Here is a 25,356-nt window from a genome sequence, read left to right as displayed (position 1 = left end):
GAAGGTGCCTCCAGACAAGACCGCGGGGGCAGCGGGTAATACCCCAGATCCTGACGACATGTTATCTGACGTGTCTGAGTCCGAAGATGACATTGAGGCAACCGCGCTGTCACAAGCGATGACAGGTCACTCGCAGGTATCCCCTCAACTCATTCTTACCTTCCTTAACGAAACGTATCGTCACCGCAACATTGTCATTAAAGACTATTTCCCTGACTTGGCTGCATTCATGTGCACCGCAAAGTCAATAATCAAAGCGCGTGAGGATTTTGACCTGACGAAATCTCAATTCCACAGGTTAAGAAAGTTTGTTACCCGGGCAGGTGCGGAGTGTTCCCAAGCACAGGGCGATTTCATTACCACGGAATGAAAAACATTTCCTTTGCGACCTTAAACATGAATGGTGGGGGTGCAAGTCACCTCCGTCAGGCCCAAGTCAAAAACTTGTTTGACCGTAAAAAGGCAAATGTTCTTTTACTACAAGAGACCCACATCACACCTAACGTGGAACATGACTGGTGCCAAACTTTCAAAGGGCAATGCTATTTTAGCAATCTGTCAGCCTCATCTGCTGGGGTTGGGTTTTTTCTAAAGCCAGGTCTAGCTTTTGAGTCTTGTCATTTTCAGGAAGTCATAAAAGGCCGGCTTATTTCCCTTCAGCTTGCACATCAAAACTTCCGCTGTACCATTTTCAATGTGTACGCACCTAGTGAGAGCAGGGACCGAAAGGCCTTCTTCACCTCCATGGTAAACCACCTGAAATCAGTTGATCTCGACCAATGTGTGTGCATTGGTGGTGACTTTAATTGCACCTTTGACCCTTCGAAGGATAGAAACTCTGCAGAACCCCACCCCGAGTCCCATGCGGACCTATCCCGTTTCTTTAAGACGGCCGGTCTACTGGATGTTTGGCGATTGCATCACCCCAACATAGTCCAGTTTACCTGGTGTCGATGTGCCAATAGCCGGGTGTCTTCGGCAAGACTCGACCGCTGGTACATTAATGTACCCTTTAGGAACGTCGCGGCCTCTTCAGGTTGTTTTCCGTCATTGTTTTCAGACCACCATATGGTAACCTTAGATCTTTCTTTTCCTCGACCCACATGCAGAAATAGTTACTGGAAGTTTAACGTTAAACTTTTAGAAGATAGTTTATTTACAGACTCCTTTCGTGATTTCTGGGCTGAAATGAGTACTAAAAAATCTTCTTTCTCCTCAATTAGTCTCTGGTGGGATAACCTAAAGGCCCAAATTCGAGTATTTTGTCAACAATTTAATTCGCACTGTACCAATGTAAAACATATCACGATGGCTTGCTTGGAAGCAGACATCTTAAGGTTAGAGAGCAAGTTGGCCAATGAGAGCAACCCAGTGAACTATCGGTTGCTACTCGAGAAGAAGGCCCAATTAAGGGATTTGATCCATGAAAAAGCAGCGGGCACACTAGTTCGGCTAAGAATACAAAATATAAAGGTTTCAGATACCCCAACTAAGGCTTTCTTTCACCTAGAAACTGTAGAGAAACCAGCACAACTTATATCTTCGGTTTTGGACCCAGGGGGGAACATCCTAACAAATCCGAGTGATATAAGATTAAATGTAATCGATTTCTTTTCTGAACTTTTCAAGGCCAAAACAGTTTCTCACGAAATGATGAATGTTTTGACCTCTCATCTTCCTTCCGTGGCTGAGGCCCAACGTCTGGAACTGGATGCTCCAATTACCCTTCCAGAGCTAACCGGTGCACTCGCTGAGATAGAGTCGGGAAAAGCCCCTGGCATCGATGGCCTACCGGCCGAATTTCTTTCGGCATTCTGGGACATTTTGGGCCCAGAGCTGCTCAATGTTCTGGATGCATCTCTTTTATCCAGAGAATTACTGCTCAGTTTTAGAAGAGCAGTACTCTGCCTGCTACCCAAGACTGGCGATCTCCGACACCTGTCAAACTGGCGTCCGATCTCTTTGTTGTGCACGGATTACAAACTGTTTTCCAAGGTCCTTGCGAACCGGTTGAAGACAGTTATTGGGGACCTGGTGTCACCTGATCAAAGTTGCGGCATCCCTGGCAGATACATCTATGACAACATATTCCTAGTCAGAGATTTGTTAACTGGTAAATGTGTCAAAGAGGATTTTGGATTGGTGTTTCTTGACCTTGCAAAGGCCTTTGATAGCATTGATCATGAGTTTTTGTGTCATGTGTTACAAGCTTGCGGGCTTGGCACTAATTTTAGAGCCTACATAGCTTTGTTATATGCAAACATCTCCAGCTTGATCAAAGTTAACAACAAATTTTGCCCACCCATAAAGGTTCAGAGAGGGGTAAAGGCAAGGTTGTCCACTTTCAGGTCTATTATTTGCCCTCGCCCCTTGGAGCCCCTCTTAATCGCCCTCAGAAAGGATATCCCTGGACTTGTCCTTTCTCCAGGACACCCACCTTTGACCCTGTCAGCTTATGCCGACGACCTTTGTGTCATTATAAAAAGAAAATGCGACAGTGACGCCATGGCAAAGTGTTTGTCGGACTTCAACCTTGCCTCATCATTAAGGTGTAATTGGGGGAAAAGCAAGGCTCTGTGGATCCCCTTTCCAAAAAATGACTTACCTATGCCACCGTTATTACCACCACCTCCCCTTCCTGCAGAGCTAGTGTGGGCAAACGATGGCATCAAGTATTTGGGCGTCTTCCTCGGTCCTCCTCAGTATGCCCAGAACAATTGGGACAGGATCATTGACCAGGTAGATGGGCGTTTGAGCCGATGGAAAAGAGCTCTACCCCACCTTTCCTATAAGGGTCGCGCGCTAGTTGTCAACAACCTCGTCACTACCCTTTTGTGGCACCGGTTCATCTGCCTGCAACCACCGGAGGTTTTGCTCCAAGCTATCCAGAGGAAACTGGTGGATTTTTTTTGGGGAGGCTACCACTGGCTTCGACCCAGCGCCATATGTTGTCCCTTGGCCGAGGGTGGTCATGGCCTAGTCGATGTGAAATGCCGCCTGTTGGCCTTCCGGCTCCGCTCCATCCAACGCTTGCTTTATGCAGAACACCTACCAGGAAAGCCCTTAGCCTGCTCCATTCTTCAACGAGCTGTGAGGCTCGGATACGGACAGGAACTTTTCCTGACCAACCTTCAACACGTCGATACATCTCTGCTCCCAGTCTTTTATCAGAGCCTCTTGAATGCCTGGCAGGGCGTTTCGATAAGTCGCCAAACAGACTCGTATGGCACTAACATGTATGCACACGAGCCTTTATTTTTCAACCCACTTTTCCCCGATATCCCGAGGAGTCGCGACTTCTGCCAGCATTTTATAGTGGCCAACATCCTGAAAGTGTGTCATCTCCGACACGACTCTGGACAGGGATGGAAGCCTGCGAACGAGCTGACGGACCTAACAGGTGTTCGGTCCAGGAGGCAAATCGGGAACATACTAAGAGCGGTGATCCGAAGGGGCCACCAGCTAGGCCTACATTGGACGCAGGACGCAGAGGTTGAGCCCACAGTCCCAAAATTAGGTGTCGCTTTTACCCCAAACGAGCTACCCCCCATGAGCGCAGGGTCACCCCCCTTCCATGTTATGAGCAGCAAGAGTATTTATAGGTCTTGTGTGAAACGTCTTCTTGGGGACCCACCTCTAGCTGGCGTTACCCGGTGGAAAGGACTCTTGCCTCCCGGTCCCCCCTCTGAGCCTTTATGGGATACAATGTATGCTGGACTTATTTCTAAAAGAACAGGTGACCTTCAGTGGCGTTTGGCCCACTGGATTGTTCCTTCCAATGCTGTCATTCGTTTTTTTTCCCCCCATTTCCGGCTGTTGCCCCTTTTTTCCGGTGAGGGAAGATTTGTTTCACGCTTTCATTAATTGTGAAAGACTTTCTCCTTTGTTTCATTGGTTAAATTTTATTTCCCATAGATTGCAGGTTACCTTTTCTTTGAAAGCTTACATCTTTGGCTTTCCTCCCAAAAAGGGAACCACATCTATTGTATTCGGGTTCCTAACCGCTACTGCTGAACTGGCCGTATACCTGTCGCGGAAGGCGAAGCTGGGCGGCAGACCCATGCAGGAATGCAGTATTATGGTGTTTTTTAGTTCGTTGGTGTCAGCAAGGCTCAAGCTTGAATTTGGCTGTGTCCAAACTGCAAACGACCTTGCAAATTTTGTTGCGACCTGGTGTGTTGGAGGGATTTGTGAGGTCCAAGATAACAAATTGTTAATTTCTGTATAATACAGTGCGGGTGTTTCTTATACACTGTTCCATGCTTCTCCTTGCCGGCGTTTCTCCCCCCCCCCCCCCCTCCCCCCCTGGTCTTGACCTACTCTTTCTTTCTTAAGTCTCTCCTCAGGGTTGCAGATGCGATTGTAAATTTGTACATATATAATTATGCCTAGTTTAGAAATTATGCCTAGATTTTCTCCTCGTGTGTTTTTTTTGGTATTTGCACCTTTTCTGTCGCTTGGTTTGCAGTGCACCGATTGTTTTTTCCTTCCGGGATTGCTATGATTTTACTGATTTTCCTGGATGAATTGCTTTTGGTGGTACTCTTGTTTTATACTTTTATAATAAAAAGAGCTTCAAAGTCAGTCTCAGTCTCAATATCTCTATCTCTATCTCTATCTCTATCTCTATCTCTATCTCTATCTCTATCTCTCTCTCTCTCTCTCTCTCTCTATCACAGGCTCAATTCCACACCAATGGCCGCGTCACTTCTCTCTCATGCCCTTCGTCGGTGGCCAATCAGTTTGTTGCTTCTTGCTCGCCCCTCCTTCCACCAATCCCAGGAAAGCTTCTTGCCCCGCCCCTGGCCAATCACGAGTCCTTCTGGGCATGTCTATTGCCTGGCTTGCTCGATGTGTGTTGCTATGCCAGCTGGTGATGTGGCTGGCTGTGACTCCATCGGCAGTGCCCCGAATTAGCTTCCGTTGAGTTTTATTGTTATTGTGGTGGAGGGGAATTTAAGTAGTGTATGTGGTGTCACTAATGGGCCTAACTAATGTCTATGGTGCGTTGCCATACGGGACAAAGGAATGATCACAGAGGGAACAACGTACAAGGGAATTAACATAATTCCTGAACTAAATAACATGCCCCACCCCCTTATCTATCCAAAATCCAAATTTTGGACAAATATCCAACTTATCCGATATCCAGACTACACAGGTCCCTGACTTGCTGTACATCGAAGTGGTTCTTGCTACCCACGATCATCGGAGCACCTACCGATGCAGCTCTACCTAAATCTAAATATGTCACTACCCCGACATAACACAGCCTCCCCCTGGAACCGTAGCCCCTGCTAGGTTCACTGCAGGCGCTACCATTCCAGTCTTAACACTTACTGTCTCACATTTAATTAGCCGATGAAATAAATCAGTAGGGCTGTGTGAAGTGAGCTGAAGCTACCTGCCTATTCTCCTTAACATACTACCCCCTTAAACAACCATGCATTTCAAATATTTACAAAATTATCATTGGTCGATCCTGCTGAGGGAGGACACAAACAACATGCAAAACCTAACTTAACCACAAAACTTAACCAAACCTGCAAAAATTTTCAATAAAACATTTGTACAACCCCAGTCTACAGACCACGTCCCCTGGTGGTTGCCAAAAAACTCAACGTTACCTGTGGGCCCATCCCAATACAACAACAACAACAACAACATGCATTTTAAAAGACCATTTTCCCTGCTAGAGGGGGGGTTAGCCTTGCGGTCCCCATGACAATCTTCTCCATTTTGCCCTATTTTCTGCATCTCTCCTTGTTAACCCCCTTGCCCGCATTTCTTCTTCCACCATCTTTAGCCAAGTCTTTCTCTGTCTTCCCCGTCTTCTAATTCCTTCTACATTCATTTCCATCACTCTTCTCAACCAGTCACTTTCATCCTTCCTCAACACATGACCAAACCATCTCAACCTGTTCCTCTTCACAACATCAATCACAGGCTCTATTCCCATCATCTTTCGCAATTCATCATTTGTCTTCCTCTCTCTCAACGATACTCCGCACATCCGTCGAACCATTCGCATTTCCACCCTTTCCAACCTTCGTTGCTGCTCTACGTTCATTACCCATGTCTCGCTCCCATAAATCATAACACTTCTCACACATGCAGCATACACCTTTCCCTTCAGCTTCAACGACACTCCCCTCATCATCAGCATGCCACTCAATTCCCGAAACTTCTTCCATGCACATCTCACTCGAGCAACCGTTGCAGAGTCTGATCCACCTTCTCCATTCAGCATGTCTCCGAGGTAGCAAAATGTTTTCACACCTTCCAGCTTCACGCCGTCTCCAAGATCCAACTCAACATTTCCTCCATCTGCAGCTCCCTCTGTGCACACCTTACATTTGAATGTAGCTGCCACACTGGTTAATGACCCTCTCAGACCACTACATTTTTGATGAACCCACTCAGCGCACATTGTACACTGAATGGACTTCACTCCGACACCCTTCCTACACACAGCACAGGGCCACTTCCCAGTTCTTTCCACCTCACCACATGCTTTACCACTTGCCATCACCTTCGTCTTTCCGATATTCACCTTCAGACCTTTTGTCTCCAGACATTCCTTCCACGTGTTCATCTTTTCCTTCAGTCCATCCATACTTTCCGCAAACAACACCAGATCATCTGCATACAACAACTCCCACGGTAAACCCTCCTTTACGTTCTGAGCCAGCACCTCCATCACAGCTACAAATAGTAGTGGACTTAGTACCGACCCCTGATGCACTCCCACCTTCACCTCAAACTCACCACTGTTCCCGTCCTTCAAGCTGTGCACGCTCTTTTGCACATTGCCATCACTACTCTGATCAACCATTCCTCCACTCCTAACTTCCTCAATGCCCATGTCAATACTTTGCGTGGAACCCGATCGAATGCTTTCTCCAGATCAACAAACCCAAGAAACAACTTCTTCCTCTTCTCCATGTACTTCTCCTGCAACTGCCTCACAATGAAAAGCACGTCTGTCGTTCCTCTTCCTGGCATGAATCCAAACTGCATTTCGTCGATCTTCACTTTCTTCCTTATCCTCCTCTCCAACACCCTTTCCAATACCTTCATTCCATGCTCCAATAACTTTATCGCTTGGTACGAGCCACACTCCAGAGGGTCACCTTTCCCCTTGTATAGAGGGACGAGGGTACTCAGTTCCCAATCCACTGGAATGCGGCCTTCTTTCACCACCAGATTACAGATCTCTGTCATTCTCTTCACACCCCAACTTCCTGCTGCCTTCAACATATCTCCCACAACTCCCGTCGGCCCTCCCGCTTTTCTACCCTTCATTGCTTTTATCGCTTCCTCAACTTCCTTCTCAGTTATCTTCTCTGCCGGTCCTAAAACTGGGTTACTCTCTATGTTGCCATCCCATTCATTCTCTGTATTCAACAGCATTTCCATATATCTCTTCCATCTTCCTTTAATTCCATCTGGGTCGACAACGATTTGTCCCACTTCATCCTTCAAGCAACTCACCCTCATCACATCACACCTCTCTTTCGCTATCTGCTTTGCAATCCTGAATACTGCTTTCTGACCCTCTTCCGAATCCAAACGTTCTCCGAACATTTTCCTACATGCCTCCTGCGCCTTTGCTACCTCTTTCTTTGCAGCCTTCCTGGCTGCCTTATAACTTTCATGCTCTGCTGTTTCTGCTCCCGTACCCTTCGCCTTCTGCCACTCCTTGAACTTCTTCCTCTTCTCGTCAATCATCTTTCCAACTTCATCATCCCACCACCATGTTTCCGAGTGCCTCGGTGGTCCTTTTGTCCATCCACATACCTCACCAACGGCTCCCAACAGACTAGCTTTCATTGACATCCAACCACTTTCAAGCTCAACCACATCATCCTCGACCCTACTCAGCCTCTCTTTTAATGCCTCCCTTACTGTCACCTCTTTCAACCTCCACACCTTCATTCTCGGCGCGTACTTCACCCGCCGAGCTCTCCTCGCACCTTTCACCCTTACGTCGCAGACAACCAAGTGGTGCTGTGAAACAGCCTCCTCCCCCGGGATCACCTTTGTGTCCCGGAGGTGCCCCCTATCTCGTCTACGCACCATCAGGTAGTCAACGGTTGTCGTCGACCCACCTGACGTGTATGTAACAAGCTGGGCCCATCCCAATGCACCCCAAATTTCCGCGGGCCCTATCCTGGTGTTACAGGTGAGTGACTTGGCTTGGTGGATTTTGCCCACATTCATTTAACACAAACCCATAACCACTCATACACATTCCAAAAATTATTTCAACACTAAATCAATAGAGCACATATTTCACCCCCCCCCCCTCCCTCCCCCCCTCCCCCCTCCCCTGCAGGAACATGGCATAGAGGTCATATACATGTGTGTGTTTCTCTCAACTAGGCAGCGGGGAAGGTACCGCACAAGTAAGATGGTGGGGGCACTTCAGGCTGTGGTGCCTGCCCACAGTCCCAAACAAGTCGCCCGACTTCCAATTATTTATTTCCCCCCCCCCCCCCCCCCTCTTTTACCTATTGGCCTGTGACAGCCAAACAGCTCCCTACGCTGTTACCCTGCCGATGGGGTCTCCACACACTAGGCTCCGTTGCCTCCTGCTTTCTTGCAGCCTCACGGGTCGCCGGGAGTCTCTCATCCCAGGGCGCCCAAACAGACCACACCACCGACGGGCGCCAATTTTCAGACACCACTGGCTACCAGGGGTAATTACTGCAGAGGGGGGCCGCAGTCATCGCTTCTCCAGAGCTTGATCTGTACCTGCGGACACGCACACCTTCCCCACCCACAAAATCCACAAAACACATTTCCTCCCCCGCTGCCATTCAATTATCCAACACATATTCATCGAAAGATGGTACCAATAAGTTTTTGCCATGGCCTGCTTCCATGTGAAATCCCCATATTCATTTAAATCACATTTCCATACACAATAATCACCACTCGCACTCAATTTCCATTCTCCACGACCACATGAAAACACATCACCTCTACAAACAAGTGAATCCTCTTGGATTGCGCTGAGGTTCGGGCATGGAATTTCTAGGAGGAAGTATAATTTGTATGCAATGAAAGTACATGTAATATGGGATCGAGTAAGATCGAGTAAGCTTCACCAGTGCGCGTGCGCGAATTTACGTCACGTCGGCAGCGAGAAGGCGTTCCCCAACACGAACCAATCAGGAACTGCCACGCCCACTTATATGATCTCAGAATTCCTGTGACAGGAATTAGCGTTACACTGGCTGGAAGTCATTCGCTAGAGGCGCTTCCTCAGCGCCAATCACCAGTGCGCGTGCGCGAATTTACGTCACGTCGGCAGCGAGAAGGCGTTCCCCAACACGAACCAATCAGGAACTGCCACGCCCACTTATATGATCTCAGAATTCCTGTGACAGGAATTAGCGTTACACTGGCTGGAAGTCAATCGCTAGAGGCGCTTCCTCAGCGCCAATAAACAAACGCCACCCACAAGACACTGTGTGGCACACATTTCATCCCCTCACCGGCCATGCTATCACTCTCACCCACAGCCACACCCTACTCCAAATTACATGTCCCCAATTTAAATAAGCAAGTCCTGAAGCCTGGGACAGTAAACATCAAGGCCTCACATCTACCTTGAAGGGCAGGTATTAACCGGTTGGTCAGGTCCACAGTGCCATCCACCCTACAGAATCCCAAAATGTCTCCCATTGGACCCAATCAAATTTCTCCAAATTGCTCTTTTATCCCCACTGTACTGGCAGGCATGTGGATCCGCCTCCAAAGGTGACTATCACTACACTACCACATGTGGCAACGACAGCTCCGCACCTTGACCGCGCAAGGGTCATTGGGACACACACACACACACACACACACACACACACACACACACACACACACACACACACACACACACACACACACACACACACACACACACACACACACACTAGCTGCGCTCGCCTCACCACGCGTCGTTACTGAGGAACGGGCTTATTTTAGCTGAGGATAATGACTGTACCTGAGTTGCTGTGTTGTCATGATTTACACCAAGGGTGTGGGTGTGGGTTCCTCTCTCACCAGCCATGGCACCACAGCAAAGGACTTCTGCGACTCATTGGGACTGACACAATCTGTCAATTTCCCGACCCGGATCTCAGGCAATGGAGTATCTTCTCTTCCAGACTTGGTTATGACAAATTTCCTGCAAATGTCTGCTGCTCTTCCTTGGCTCCAATCGGTTCTTCTGATCATGTGCTTGTTAAAGTGGACATCTCTCTGGCCATTCTCAGAGACCCTCCTCAGCGCCGACGAGTCTGGCATTTCACTCAGGCTGACTGGCACGGTCTGCAAGCAGCCATCAATAATCTGGACTGGTCTCCCATCTCTACTGCCTCTGACATCAATTCTTCCTGGGAATTCTTCCAAAGCAAACTGCTCTCTCTCTCATGCACAGATTTATCCCATCTCGTCTTCAGTTGTCTTACCCTTCCTCCCGTCCATGGTACACTGAATCTTGTGGTGAGGCAGTTGCCCTGAAACAACTTGCCTTTGCCTCTTGGAAGGGAAATCCAACTAAAGGCAATCTCAGTTCCTTCTACCAAGCTCGGAACAAGTGTGTGTCTACCCTCAGGAGTGCCAGGAAGCACTATCTCTCCACACTCAAGATTGAACTCTCAAACCTGTCTCCACCCTTCAAATCCTGGTGGCATCTGGTCAAATCCGTTTCTGGTGTTTGTTCCCCCTCCATCCCCTACCTTACCTCAAATGGCTACACAGTTGACACCGCACGTGACAAAGCTGAATGCCTCAACTGTTTGCCTCAAAATCTTGCATCCCAAACTCATCTCTCTCTGTTTCCACCTTACCCAGTCGAACCCAACTGCCCCTGGACTCTGTGTCCTTTTCTCCTGACAAGGTAGAGAAGTTTTTGTCAACCCTCGACTATGATTCTGCAAATGGACAAGACGGCATCAGCCCACGGGTCTTAAAATCCTACTCTGCCGCTCTCTCTCACCCTCTGTTCTATTGACCCTCTCTTTTGCTCAAGGTCATCTGCCAGCATCTTGGAAATCTGCAAACATTACCGCTTTACATAAAAAAAGGTGCAAAAACAGATCCTTCCAACTACAGACCCATCAGCCTGCTCCCAATTATCAGCAAAGTCATGGAATCCATCATTGCTTTGGATATCAAATCCGTTCCTCTTCTCCAATGGCTTGATCTCTGATCATCAATTTGGATTCAGACCAGGTCATTCTACTCTGGACATGTTGCTTCTGCTGTCTCAACAATGGTTGGACGTCCTCAATGCCAAACAGGAAATCAGAGCTGTCTCCCTTGACATATCACGTGCCTTCGATACGGTCTGGCACCCAGCTCTGCTCACCAAACTCTCCTCCTATGGTATCCATGGAAATCTCCACTCATGGCTTGCAGACTTCCTCTCTGGTTCCAGGCAACATGTGGCCCTGAATGGATTTCTCAAATCTCCCCTTCCTGTTCTGGCTGGAGTTCCCCAAGGTAGTGTTCTGGGCCTGTGCTATTTCTGGTCTTCATCAATGATCGCTCCGACTCTCTGGAAAATCCTTTCTATCTCTTTGCTGATGACTCCACTCTCTGCCACTCCATTCCTCATCCCTCAGATCAGCAGTCTGCAGCCTCCTCACTCTCTGCAGACCTGGACAAAATCACAGACTGGTCAAACAAGTGGAACATGTCTTTCAATCCTGACAAATCCCACACTCTTACTATGTCTCTCCGAAAAGACCGACTGGAAAACCCTCCCATCTACTTTCTCAACAATCCTCTCCAAGAAGTTCTGTCGCTCAAGCTTTTGGGTCTCACGATCTGCCATGACCTTTCTTTGGAAAACCACATTTCCAAGCTGGCCTCCAAAGCCAGTCGCCGACTGGGCATCCTCTGTCATGCGAAGTCCTTCCTTGGCACACCTGAGCTCCTCACCACATACAAGGCTTTCATCCACAGCCCAATGGAATACTGTTCCCCCCTCTAGGCCGGTGCTCCTGCCTCACACCTAGCTCGGCTTCACGCTGTTGAAACCAAAGCTTGCAGAATCATTGGAATCTCCTGCGATGAAGCTAACTCCGAGGGCCTTTCACTCACTCACTGCAGGCAGGTTGGTGGTCTTTCTGTCTTCCACCGACTCCTCTCTGTCCTTGCTCCCCGAGCTCTCTCTGTGCTCTGTCCCCCAAATATTCCTCCAGGTCGCACAAGATCTGCCAGCAACCCTCTTATGGTTAAACTGCCAAAATCTAGGATCTCTGCTCACCTTCACTCTTTCATTCCTCTTTTCTCCCGCCTCTGGAACAAACTCCCTCACTCCCTTCAATCCCACTCCTCCCTCCAGGTCTTTAAAACAGCTGTTCACCACCATCGCTTATCTTCCCCCATCCAAAACCTTGATCTTTTCTACCCCTGCTAATTCACCCCAGATACACTTTTTTGAAATTCCAACTTCTTTCCTGGAAGTCCGTGCAGTATCCATATGTTTTATACATCGCCCACCTCGCCCCAAGCCCTCTCCCTCCCACATTTCTCTCGATGTCCCTGCTCTCAAATGTTGCGTTTGTGTCCTTCCCCTCTCTCCCCATCTTGTGTTCCGCTCCCCTTATTTTGTGTTTTATGTGTCGGTTTGACTTTTTGTGTGATTAATGTTAGCTCTTTCACGAGCCTCGATCTTGTATACAAAAATAATAATAATAATAATAATATCATAATGCAAACAATTATTTTGCACAAATTTATTTGTAGTGTTTGTGATATTACATTTTTATAAGCAATTTAGGTTGAAGATTTAAGTTGAAAAATATATAAAATTCAAAAAAGGACCCCTCAGCAAATACATACGGGAGGGGTAGAGGTGCAGACTGGAAGTTTGGGACGATTACACCTCAACACCACGAAATTCAAAACACCTCACCACCAAGTAATTTAAAACACCTCACCCCCATGTAATTAAAAATACCTCACCCCACCCAATTTAAAACACCTCACCACCAAGTAATTCAAAACACCTCACCCCACCTAATTTAAAACACATCACCACCAAGTAATTTAAAACACCTCACCCAACCTAATTCAAAACACATCACCACCAATTAAAAACACCTCACCACCACATAATTCAAAATACCTCACCCCCACGTGATTCAAAACCACCACCACGTTATTAAAAACACTTCACAACCACGGAAACAAAAGTTTCAGGGAATAGTTCAGTTACAACAGACACTGCCCAGATGTGTAGATATATAGATAAATGACTGCACCTGAGTTGCTGTTTTGTCATGGTTTGCACCAATCATAATTCAAACAATCATAATGCACAAATGTATTTGTAATATACGTGATATTACATTTTATAAACGATTGAAGTTTAAAAGTTAAGTTGAAAAAAAAAAATTCCCACCAAAAAAAACATAGAAGAAATTGGAAGATTTTTCAAATAAAATACCCTAAGGACATACCAACGGGAGACATATGTGCATACCAGAAGTTTGGTAGGATTTCACAAAAGTTTGAGGAAATAGTTCAGTGACAACACAGGACAATACAGATATATCGATATATACAACAACAACAACAACAACAAAAACATGCATTTTAAGGCCATTTTCCCTGCTAGAGCAGGAGTTAGCCTTGTGGTCCCCATGACAATCTTCTCCATTTTGCCCTATTTTCTGCATCTCCCCTTGTTAACCCCCTTGCCCACATTTCTTCTTCCATCATCTTTAGCCAAGTCTTTCTCGGTCTTCCCCGTCCTCTACTTCCTTCTACATTCATTTCCATCACTCTTCTCAGCCAGTCACTTTCATCTTTCCTCAAAACATGACCAAACCATCTCAACCTGTTCCTCTTCACAGCATCCATCACAGGCTCTATTCCCATCATCTTTCGCAATAAATCATTTGTCTTCCTCTCTCTCAACGATACTCCACACATCCACCGAACCATTCGCATTTCCACCCTTTCCAGCTTTCGTTGCTGCTCTACGTTCATTACCCATGCCTCGCTCCCATAAATCATAACACTTCTCACACATGCAGCATCCACCTTTCCCTTCAGCTTCAACGACACTCCCCTCATCATCAGCACGCCACTCAATTCCCGAAACTTCTTCCATGCACATCTCACTCGAGCAACCGTTGCCGAGTCTGATCCACCTTCTCCATTCAGCATGTCTCCGAGGTGGCAAAATGTTTTCACACCTTCCAGCTTCACGCCGTCTCCAAGATCCAACTCAACATTTCCTCCATCTGCAGCTCCCTCTGTGCACACCTTACATTTGAATGTAGCTGCCACACTGGTTAATGACCCTCTCAGACCACTACATTTTTGATGAACCCCCTCAGCACTCATTGTACATTGAATGGAGTTCACTCCGACACCCTTCCTGCACACAGCACACGGCCACTTCCCAGTTCTTTCCACCTCACCACATGCTTTACCACTTGCCATCACCTTCGTCTTTACGATATTCACCTTCAGACCTTTTGTCTCCATGCATTCCTTCCACTTGCTCATCTTTTCCTTCAGCCCATCCAAATCAACACCAGATCATCTGCATACAACAACTCCCACGGTAAACCCTCCTTTACCTTCTGAGCCAGCACCTCCATCACAGCTACAAATAGTAGTGGACTTAATACCGACCCCTGATGCACTCCCACCTTCACCTCAAACTCACCACTGTTCCCGCCCTTCGTCCTTACAGCTGTGCGCGCTCTTTTGTACATTGCCATCACTACTCTGATCAACCATTCCTCGACTCCTAACTTCCTCAATGCCCATGTCAATACTTCGCGTGGAACCCTATCGAATGCTTTCTCCAGATCAACAAACCCAAGAAACAACTTCTTCCTCTTCTCCATGTACTTCTCCTGCAACTGCCTCACAAGTAAGAGTGCGTCTGCCGTTCCTCTTCCTGGCATAAATCCAAACTGCATTTCGCCGATCTTCACCTTCTTCCTTATCCTCATCTCCAACACTTTCCAATACCTTCATTCCATGCTCCAATAACTTTATCGCTCGGTACGAGCCACACTCCAGAGGGTCACCTTTCCCCTTGTATAGAGGGATGAGAGTACTCAGTTCCCAATCCACTGGAATGCGGCCTTCTTTCACCACCAGATTACAGATCTCTGTCATTCTCTTCACACCCCAACTTCCTGCTGCCTTCAACATATCTCCCACAACTCCCGTCGGCCCTCCCACTTTTCTACTCTTCATTGCTTTTATCGCTTCCTCAACTTCATTCTCAGTTATCTTCTCTGCCGGTCCTAAAACTGGGTTACTCTCTATGTTGCCATCCCATTCATTCTCTGCATTCAACAGTATTTCCATATATCTCTTCCATCTTCCTTTAATTCCATCTGGGTCCACAACGATTTGTCCCACTTCATCCTTCAAGCAACTCACCCCCATCACATCAAACCTCTTTCGCTATCTGCTTTGCAATCCTGAATACCGCTCTCTGACCCTCTTCCGAATCCAAGCGTTCTCCGAACAATTTCCTACATGCCTACTGCGCCTTTGCTACCTCTTTCTTTGCAGCCTTCTTGGCTGCCTCATAACTTTCATGCTCTGCTGTTTCTGCTCCCGTACCCTTCGCCTTCTGCCACTCCTTGAACTTCTTCCTCTTCTCGTCAATCCTCTTTCCAACTTCATCATCCCACCACCATGTTTCCGAGTGCATCGATGGTCCTTTTGTCCATCCACATACCTCACCAACGGCTCCCAACAGACTATCTTTCATTGACATCCAACCACTTTCAAGCTCAACCACATCATCCTCTACCCTACTCAGCCTCTCTTTTAATGCCTCCCTCACTGTCACCTCTTTCAACCTCCACACCTTCATTCTCGGTTGGTACTTCACCCGCCGAGTTCTCCTCGCACCTTTCACCCTTATGTCGCAGACAACCAAGTGGTGCTGTGAAACAGCCTCCTCCCACGGGATCACCTTTGTGTCCCGGATGTGCCCCCTATCTCGCCTACGCACCATCAGGTAGTCATCGGTTGTCGTCGACCCACCTGACGTGTATGTAACGAGCTTATTATTCTCTTTCTGGAACTGAGTATTACAAATCAACAAATCAGCTCCATCAGCAAACTCCAAAATCCTTTCACCTTCTCCATTTCTCACACCATATCCGTAACCCCCATGAACTCCCTCAAAACCGTCCATATTCCTTCCCACATGTCCATTTAGGTCTCCTCCTACCACAACAACTTCCTCATTTTCACGTTTTCCATCAGCTTCTCTATCGCACACCATAACCTGTCCTTCTCTTCATCGCTCCGACCAACCTGCGGAGCATATCCCGAGATGACGTTCACCAAGAGCTTTCCAATCATCATTTTCACCATCATCAACCTATCACTCACTCCAGTCACACTCACCACACAACAAACTCCTCAGAAAACAGGACACCAACACCATTCACACCCTCCAGGCACCCTTGCCACACAAACTTGTATTTCTCTCCCTGCCTACCCTTCACCATTCTCACACCACTTCCCTTCCATCTCATCTCTTGCACACAACATATGTCCACTCTTCTTCTGACCAACACTTCCACCACTTTTCCTGATCTCCCTGTCATTGTCCCTACATTCCATGTCCCAAACCTCAGAAACCGATCTCCACTTCGGGCTGTACACTGCCCATATGTAATTGTAATTGTCATGGTTCTCTTTTTGAGGCAATGTTTTTTATCGCCGGATGCCCTTCCTGACGCCAACCCTTAGTCGCCTCCTACGACACGCAGGGATACGTGGATACTATACACATACACACCTATATTATATATATATATAGGTGTGTATGTGCGTGTGTGGGGGTGTGTGTGTGTGTGTGTGTGTGTGTGTGTGTCTATACTATGAGGTGTGTGTGTGTGTGTGTTCGTGTGTGTGTTCGTGTGTGTGTTCGTGTGTGTGTGCGGGTGTGTGTGCGTGTGTGTGTGCATGTCAAAACTGATATCAATTTAAATCAAAACCAAATGTCATAAATGTCCTGATCCAGACAAACACCTTGACCAACCAAACTATGACCAAATAAGTGGCCCTTGATCCTGAAAATAAAATTTCAAAAAATGACTGTACACTGAACCAGTTGGAAAAGTAAATAAGATCGAAAAAGTGTTGATCAACCAATCATAGGCAAATGCAAGTTGTGTTTTCAGCATAAGTTGAATCAAACACTATGTCAAAAACTGACCAAGATGTGTCTGGGCTAATACATCAGCCAATGCAGCTCCTCCAGCACGGTGTTCTGTATTGGGTATAACATTGGGACCTGAGCCAGGTCTTGGACCACTGCCCAGGGACGAGGCAGACGAAGCAGAAGAGGATGTCGTTGATGTGCCTTGCATGGCTTGGTTCACCCACTGCTCCAAAGACAGACACTGCCCCTTCGAACGACGCCGGAGTGAGTTTTCATCCTCTGATGCCGAAGACGTTTCTGGAATTAAAAAAAGAAAATGAAAGGGAAAATACTCTCTCAAAAGTATGTTGCCAAAATATTCTCGAAACTAAAAAAGCAACAGCTATTTATTTAATTTTTTGGATTGTATATTTCACCTCCAAGATGTATCAGATTTATCAATTACCAGGCAAGTATGTAATCAAAGCACAATTTATCAAATTAAACTATTCCTCAATAATCAGTTTATTATACATCGACTACATCCATTCCAGGCAGTAAATCAGCATTACTCAATAACTCATCTGTTACAGTTTGACAATACACGACTAAGGTCTCATTCATTGATGCTTCTCCTCCCTTCATCTTCATGATGTAATCATTTATATCAAATGAAAAAGTTAGTACAAGATTTTTTTCTTGTTCCAAAAATGGATGACATTAGGACGTATTGAGCCAGGAAAAATATCATTTGGCACCATTTCCTGCCATTCGGCAACATTGTCTTCGTCGGACAGCCTTTTGCCTGGCTCTTGGAGGTTCTCACTTATAGCTAAATACAGTACTCAATTTGAGGATCTACTTTTACTTTTTTGCCACATCTGTAAAGCTCCTGCCGACTCTGCCTAGAAATATATTTTTGTGAAAGATGATCCAAAAGTTTTCCGAGAAATACTCTCATCAAGTAGAGTCGCTTTTGGTGACACTTCGAGGAAGAATTAATCAACAAATATATAAGCAAAACTTTCAACACAAATTGCCATGCCTTGTTTTTGCAAAATTAATGCCTACAAAAATGACAACATACTGAACAATCCAAAAAGAAAAACAGTGCAATGAGGAGTGAATGCCTTTCTCTGTCAAATAACTGCCTATGAATGCCTTTCTAACTATGAATTATGAATTCTGAAATAACTATGAATGCCTTTCTCTGTCAAAATAACTGCCACAATCAATATGTTATAACTTCAGGTTCTGCTCATCTTGGTTGGTCAAATAGAGAAAAGTCTAATATGGTGCAGACAAAGTCCCACGTGGTGAAGAAAAAGTCCCACGTGGTGAAGAAAAAGTCCCACGTGGTGAAGAAAAAGTCCCACGTGGCGAAGTAAAAGTCCCACGTGGCGAAGCAAAAGTCCCACGTGGCGAAGCAAAAGTCCCACGTGGCGAAGAAAAAGTCCCACGTGGCGAAGAAAAAGTCCCACGTGGCGAAGCAAAAGTCCCACGTGGCGAAGCAAAAGTCCCACGTGGCGAAGCAAAAGTCCCACGTGGCGAAGCAAAAGTCCCACGTGGCGAAGCAAAAGTCCCACGTGGCGAAGCAAAAGTCCCACGTGGCGAAGCAAAAGTCCCACGTGGCGAAGCAAAAGTCCCACGTGGCGAAGAAAAAGTCCCACGTGGCGAAGATAAAGTCCCACGTGGCGAAGATAAAGTCCCACGTGGCGAAGAAAAAGTCCCACGTGGCGTAGAAAAAGTCCCACGTGGCGTAGAAAAAGTCCCACATGGCGTATAAAAAGTCCCACGTGGTGTAGAAATTTTTTTGGGCAATGTTTTTTTATGGCCGGATGCCCTTTCTGCCGCCAACCCAGTTAGTCGCCCCTCATGACACACAGGGAATTACCAGTGAACTGGTACTCAATTTGCCAACCTCAGAAGGATGACAGGCTGAGTCAACCCCCCTGGCGTTAATTCAGCGATCAACCGGGATTCAAACCCAGGATCCTGGGATCCCAAGCTGGCACCCTAACCGCCAAGCCAACACCAGGCCAGGTTGCAATTTATAAACCGCGAATATTGGGACCACGAATGTCAGGGTCCGACTGTACCATAAATGATTGTGTGCTCCTACCGTGTCCATCATGCTTTATTCTAAAGTACCCATGCTGTTGTGGAATGATAAAATTGTTAACGTTGGAACGGCCCATTCACATCCAAATTCAGCTTCTTCTTCTTCAATTCCTGAAACTTTTTCCAAGCAAATCAATTTATTAGCTTTTCATCCAACCAAGTTGTTTTTATTAACTTTCTTACAGTCCCATTTCTATTATGCAGTACCAAATATACCCAAAATGTTCATTTGCTTTACATACCTTGTACCCTTTCTCTCACCCTTCCCACCTTTCCTCTCCCTTCCACAGATCTACCGACGTCCCTGTTCTCTACTGTTGTTGCGCTTTTATGCTTCCTCTCTCTTCCCCTCTTGATTCCCGCTCCTTTTATTTATGGTACGTTTTATGGGTCCGTGCATGTTTGCGCATGTTGTGTTAGCTCTTACATGAGCCTTGACTCTGTATCCCCCCACCCACCCCCTCCCCCCCCCCAAAAAGGAAGATAAAGGAATATACAGCAATATTACCACAAAACATGTGAAAATAAAATAAACGAATCAGGAAATATATCAAAGCTCTTTTTACTCAAGAAAAAACAATATGGCTTTACATTCCCTTATATAGAAATCTATTGGGATTGAACATAGGAGTACCCACCAGGAGGCGTGCACGTATTGACAGCAGCGTGTACTGCGAACGAACGGCGTTTTGAAGGCATTGGCATTGCCATCTTCTTCTCCTTGTGTTTGGCCAGGGCAGCTTGTACAGCCTCAGTGTGTACATCTGTGGTAGCATACCAAAATCAAACACTGCATGCATCTTCCTATCCTCACTATTAGCCCCCATTGGACTTGGTCCGAAACGGGTGCTTATGGATTTGTCCGTCTCGTCCGTCCGTCTGTCTGTCTGTCTGTCTGTCTGTCTGTCTGTCTGTCTGCCTGTGCGTCCGAGCGTCCACAACGATATCTCGGAGATGTATGGACCGATTTTGTTCACACTTGGCACAAAGACAATGCATGACGGTATACATATGCATGTGCATATGCACCTAATTTTGTTGCGCGATGCGATCCGATCCAAAATGGCCGACTGGCGACCATTTTGTTACTTAAACATGTCTTCAACAATTTCTCCCACATGCATGGTCCGATTTTGTTCTACTTGGAAAAACCACAGTACATGATAGTATGCACACGCACCTCACTATATCTTGCGATCTGATCAAAGATGGCCAACTGGTAGACTAGTGGCAGTTTTAATTGTAAAAAACCCAATATTTAAAATGTCCTCAACCATTTCTCAGACATGCATTTACCGATCTTGTTCAAATTTGGCACACAGAAAATGGATGGGTTACATAAACATGTCATATTTTTTCGAGATCACATCCAAAATGGCCGACTGACGGCCATTTTGTTAAATAAATGTGTCCCCATCCATTTCTCTGACATGCATGGACCGATTTTCTTCAAACTCGGCACAAAGACAATACATGAGTATACATATGCAGAATTTTGTTTTGTCATCTGACCAAAGATGGCCGACTGACAGCCTTTAAGCTACGTAGAGCAAATTACTAAAACCATGGGGGCTATGACATTTTATTTCTTTTTCTTCTGGTTATTATTTATATAAAAAAGATTATTAAAAAGAAAAAGACATCTGATTATCCGGCTCTTTTGCAAAAAGTGAAACAGCCACGATATGAAGCATAAAAAGTCTCCATCTTGTCCACACCTGCATTCTCTCCTACCCCTCCCTCATCGTTAACCGTATCCCTTGTTTGTCCTTTGCCATCTATTTTCTCCCTTGGCCATGCTATTGGAATCTCCCCCTTTGCCTTCTGCTGTTCCTTTTGCTATGTTGCGCTGTGATCCATTCTGTGTTCTTGCTCTTCCATGAGCCTTGACTCTATTTAAAAAAACAAAAAAAGTTGAGGTTGCTATTCATATAAATGTGAACGTCTCTTTGTTCTGTTGTGCCTCATGGACAGCCTAAGAAAATGACTTGGAGAGAGAAGGGGTCCATGAAGGGGTAACTTTTCAAAACAAAAAACATGGGGGCCTCAGATTTAGACTAGGAGCGTGCCAGCAGGATGTGCCCAAGGGGCGTGGCTTCCTCTGACGATAAAAAGCCCATGACAAATAAACGGATTATCAAAACTAAATTGCGTGACTGACTATTTATTTTCCGGGCAACGCCGGGTAACTCTCCGTGTCTGCGGCGTGGCGTGCCCCGTCTGCGGCTTGGCGTGCCCCGTCTGCGGCTTGGCGGGCCCCGTCTGCGGCTTGGCGGGCCCCGTCTGCGGCTTGGCGGGCCCCGTCTGCGGCTTGGCGGGCCCCGTCTGCGGCTTGGCGGGCCCCGTCTGCGGCTTGGCGGGCCCCGTCTGCGGCTTGGCGGGCCCCGTCTGCGGCTTGGCGGGCCCCGTCTGCGGCTTGGCGGGCCCCGTCTGCGGCTTGGCGGGCCCCGTCTGCGGCTTGGCGGGCCCCGTCTGCGGCTTGGCGTGCCCCGTCTGCGGCTTGGCGTGCCCCGTCTGCGGCTTGGCGTGCCCCGTCTGCGGCTTGGCGTGCCCCGTCTGCGGCTTGGCGTGCCCCGTCTGCGGCTTGGCGTGCCCCGTCTGCGGCTTGGCGTGCCCCGTCTGCGGCTTGGCGTGCCCCGTCTGCGGCTTGGCGTGCCCCGTCTGCGGCTTGGCGTGCCCCGTCTGCGGCTTGGCGTGCCCCGTCTGCGGCTTGGCGTGCCCCGTCTGCGGCTTGGCGTGCCCCGTCTGCGGCTTGGCGTGCCCCGTCTGCGGCTTGGCGTGCCCCGTCTGCGGCTTGGCGTGCCCCGTCTGCGGCTTGGCGTCCCCCGTCTGCGGCTTGGCGTGCCCCGTCTGCGGCTTGGCGTGGCGTGGCGTGCCCCGTCTGCGGCTTGGCGTGGCGTGCCCCGACTGCGGTTTGGCGTGGCGTGGCGTGCCCCGTCTGCGGCTTGGCGTGGCGTGGCGTGCCCCGTCTGCGGCTTGGCGTGGCGTGGCGTGCCCCGTCTGCGGCTTGGCGTGGCGTGGCGTGCCCCGTCTGCGGCTTGGCGTGGCGTGGCGTGCCCCGTCTGCGGCTTGGCGTGGCGTGGCGTGCCCCGTCTGCGGCTTGGCGTGGCGTGGCGTGCCCCGTCTGCGGCGTGGCGTGGCGTGCCCCGTCTGCGGCGTGGCGTGGCGTGCCCCGTCTGCGGCGTGACGTGGCGTGCCCCGTCTGCGGCGTGGCGTGGCGTGCCCCTTCTGCGGCGTGGCGTGCCCCGTCTGAGGCGGGGCGTGCCGAGCCCCGTCTGCGGCGGGCGTGGCGTGCCCCGTCTGCGGCGGGCGTGGCGTGGCCCGTCTGCGGCGTGGCGTGGCCCGTCTGCGGCGTGGCGTGGCCCGTCTGCGGCGTGGCGTGGCCCGTCTGCGGCGTGGCGTGGCCCGTCTGCGGCGTGGCGTGGCCCGTCTGCGGCGTGGCCTGTCTGCGGCGTGGCGTGGCCCGTCTGCGGCGTGGCCCGTCTGCGGCGTGGCGTGGCCCGTCTGCGGCGTGGCGTGGCCCGTCTGCGGCGTGGCGTGGCCCGTCTGCGGCGTGGCGTGCCGTGCCGTGTCCGCAGTGTGGTGTGCCGTGTATGTACCGTGCCGTGCCATGCCTGTGGCTTGCCGTGCATGTGACGTGCCATGTCTGGTCTGTACTTGGTCCGTATCGTGTTTATTCTGGAGTAATATAACCGATTTATCAATCAATACAAAATCCCTGATAAACGTTCAGTTGAATAGAAAAAAAAAATACCCTACCAATCTGTAGTGAACATGTGACTGGCATTTTCATCTGCACTATGAACACGATCATTTTCACGAACACCATCTTCGTCTGAATCGTTCGCACAAGGCTCAAAACTAAACGGCTCCACAATTCCGCCAAAAGCATTTCCATCAATAAATCTGTCTCCAATAATTTCTTCAAACTCCCACTGATCAGTTTTAACATGATGTAACCTTCAGATTTGCTAATACCGATGGATGGAATCAATATCGGAATCAGAGTTCAAAACACACTGTCCTCTATGTAAACCACCATTTTGATCTAGGCGAGTTCATAATGTGACATCATTGGCGAAATCAAAAATCGACACTCTAGGTCTCGGGCATTATTCCACAGGGGATTGGCAAAAAAAATTTAAAAAATTAAAGTCCCATTCTAATTAGACCATGATTAATGATTTTCAATGGGTTTTTAGAAAACAAGAAGAGGGAGCTGAGGGGAAGTCGCAGCCAGAGGCACTCTTGGGACTTGTGAGGTAGGTGTAAGCTCAGTACAGAACAGTAATTTTTTTAGCTCTCGATGGGAAGTGCATCTCCCTCAAACTGGAGGAGACGAAAGCCAGGGAGTGACACTAAGGTGTCAGGGACGTCCTATGGGAGGAAGGATATTGTGTTTCCCCCCTATCCCTCTGGCTCCTTTTTGAGTTTTGTTTCATCCACAGTTTTTCCATTCCTCCTCTTGCTCTGTTTGAGCATGTATTCAGCTTGTTCATCCCCAGTATCCCCCTCTTATTTCCTTTGATCTCATTCTTCCCCATACCCACTCTTCCTCCAAGTGTCCCTCTGTTATGTCTCACTACCTTGCTGTTGGTGTGCAGCTCCCTCCGCCCCCGGCCCCCTCCACCCTATCATGGTGGAAAGCCACCATGATGTTCTTGTTCTGGCCATTTCTGTGTTCTGGCTCTTCCATGAGCCTAGACGTTGTATTAAAACTAGAGCAATGTGACTGTGTCGCCAATATGCCTACGCGTAGTCCCTGCCCATGACAATGGGTAGATGCCCTCATTCAATGTCTGAAAAAGAAACTAGTTTGGTTTAAATCCCTTCAGGTATTTTGAATCAAAATAAAGACCAAATTAATGCACTGAGTCACAACAGGGAAACCGATCAACAAAACACACACACACACACACACACACACACACACACACACACACACACACACACACACACACACACACACACACACACACACACACACACACACACGCACGCACACACGCACACACACACGCACACACACACACCTTTGTTTTTTTTTCTTAACCGATACTGTTTTCCTTTTCAAGTTTTGGTGGTGTTATTGTGGTATTTGTCCCCGGGATTTCGAGCTCCGTAGCTCAACTATGCCATTGACAGTGGAGCAGAAGACACATCAACAACGTCAATTACAAGGATTTTGCGTAAATGCCAATTTCAGACCTTGGGCTCTCGCGAACTCCGTCAGTGACTCACTGCAATAACAGTGATAGACAATACCATGTCATAAGCTTTCAATAAATGTTTCGTTCACATTACTGAGGTTTCTGGGGGGTTTTTTTGTTTGTTTGTTTTGTTCAATGGATATCGCCCCCAGACAAGGCATACAGCCACTATAGGTAAGGGGCGAAGAGAAAGTGAGAAAAATATAAGGGGAGAGCAAAAAAAATCCAAAAAAACCAACAATAACAAAGAAATAATAAGAAAACATCCAAGACACCGGAAGTAGCAGAGGTCGAGTAAAATGCAATTAAACCTCAAAGATATAGGAAGTATGAATTGACATTCCTCTCAAAGCAGAGTAAATCGTAGGATAATGGGAAGCATGTTACAGGAAGTGAATTCCAGAGCGAGACAGTACGAGGGATAAAACTATCTGCATCTGCATAACCTTTCGTTCTGCACTTTGGGTCAGCTATAGTGTATGGGTGTGCGGAGATAGCAAACCGAGTCTTGCGTCCAAACACTCCAAACACTCGTATGGGAGAAACCAAGTTAGAGAGTCCAACAGAACATTTGCCATGAAAATATCTGTAGAACAAACCAAGAGTGGCAATCGACCTACAGTGAGAGAGCGGTTGAAGAGTTGAACCGATGTCCGCACCAACCAGGTTGACTATGCGTTTCTGGAGCCAATACAACAACAACACAACAGGCATTTTAAGGCCATTTTCCCTGCTAGAGCGGGGGTTAGCCTTGCGGTCCCCATGACAATCTTCTCCATTTTGCCCTATTTTCTGCATCTCCCCTTGTTAACCCCCTTGCCCGCATTTCTTCTTCCACCATCTTTAGCAAAGTCTTTCTCGGTCTTCCCCGTC

The 25,356-nt window shown here is 47.8% G+C and overlaps 1 protein-coding gene across 1 annotated transcript in view; it reads right to left on the bottom strand.

The window, feature by feature from the left end:
- LOC137430925 (disco-interacting protein 2 homolog C) overlaps positions 1-25,356 on the bottom strand; it is a gene marked incomplete in the record, with an annotated part of 587,612 nt that overhangs the window by 416,119 nt on the left and 146,137 nt on the right. Inside the window, 2 exon segments of the mRNA XM_078782629.1 lie at positions 17,228-17,470; positions 19,912-20,037. Of these exon segments, the coding sequence (XP_078638755.1) occupies positions 17,228-17,470; positions 19,912-20,037 (369 nt within the window).

This window comes from Myxine glutinosa, chromosome 7 (assembly GCF_964187855.1).
Source record: "Myxine glutinosa chromosome 7, kmMyxGlut1.1, whole genome shotgun sequence".
Lineage (NCBI taxonomy): Eukaryota > Metazoa > Chordata > Myxini > Myxiniformes > Myxinidae > Myxine > Myxine glutinosa.
Note: the sequence above shows the minus strand (reverse complement) of the source record. Positions and strands in the feature narration are given on the sequence as shown.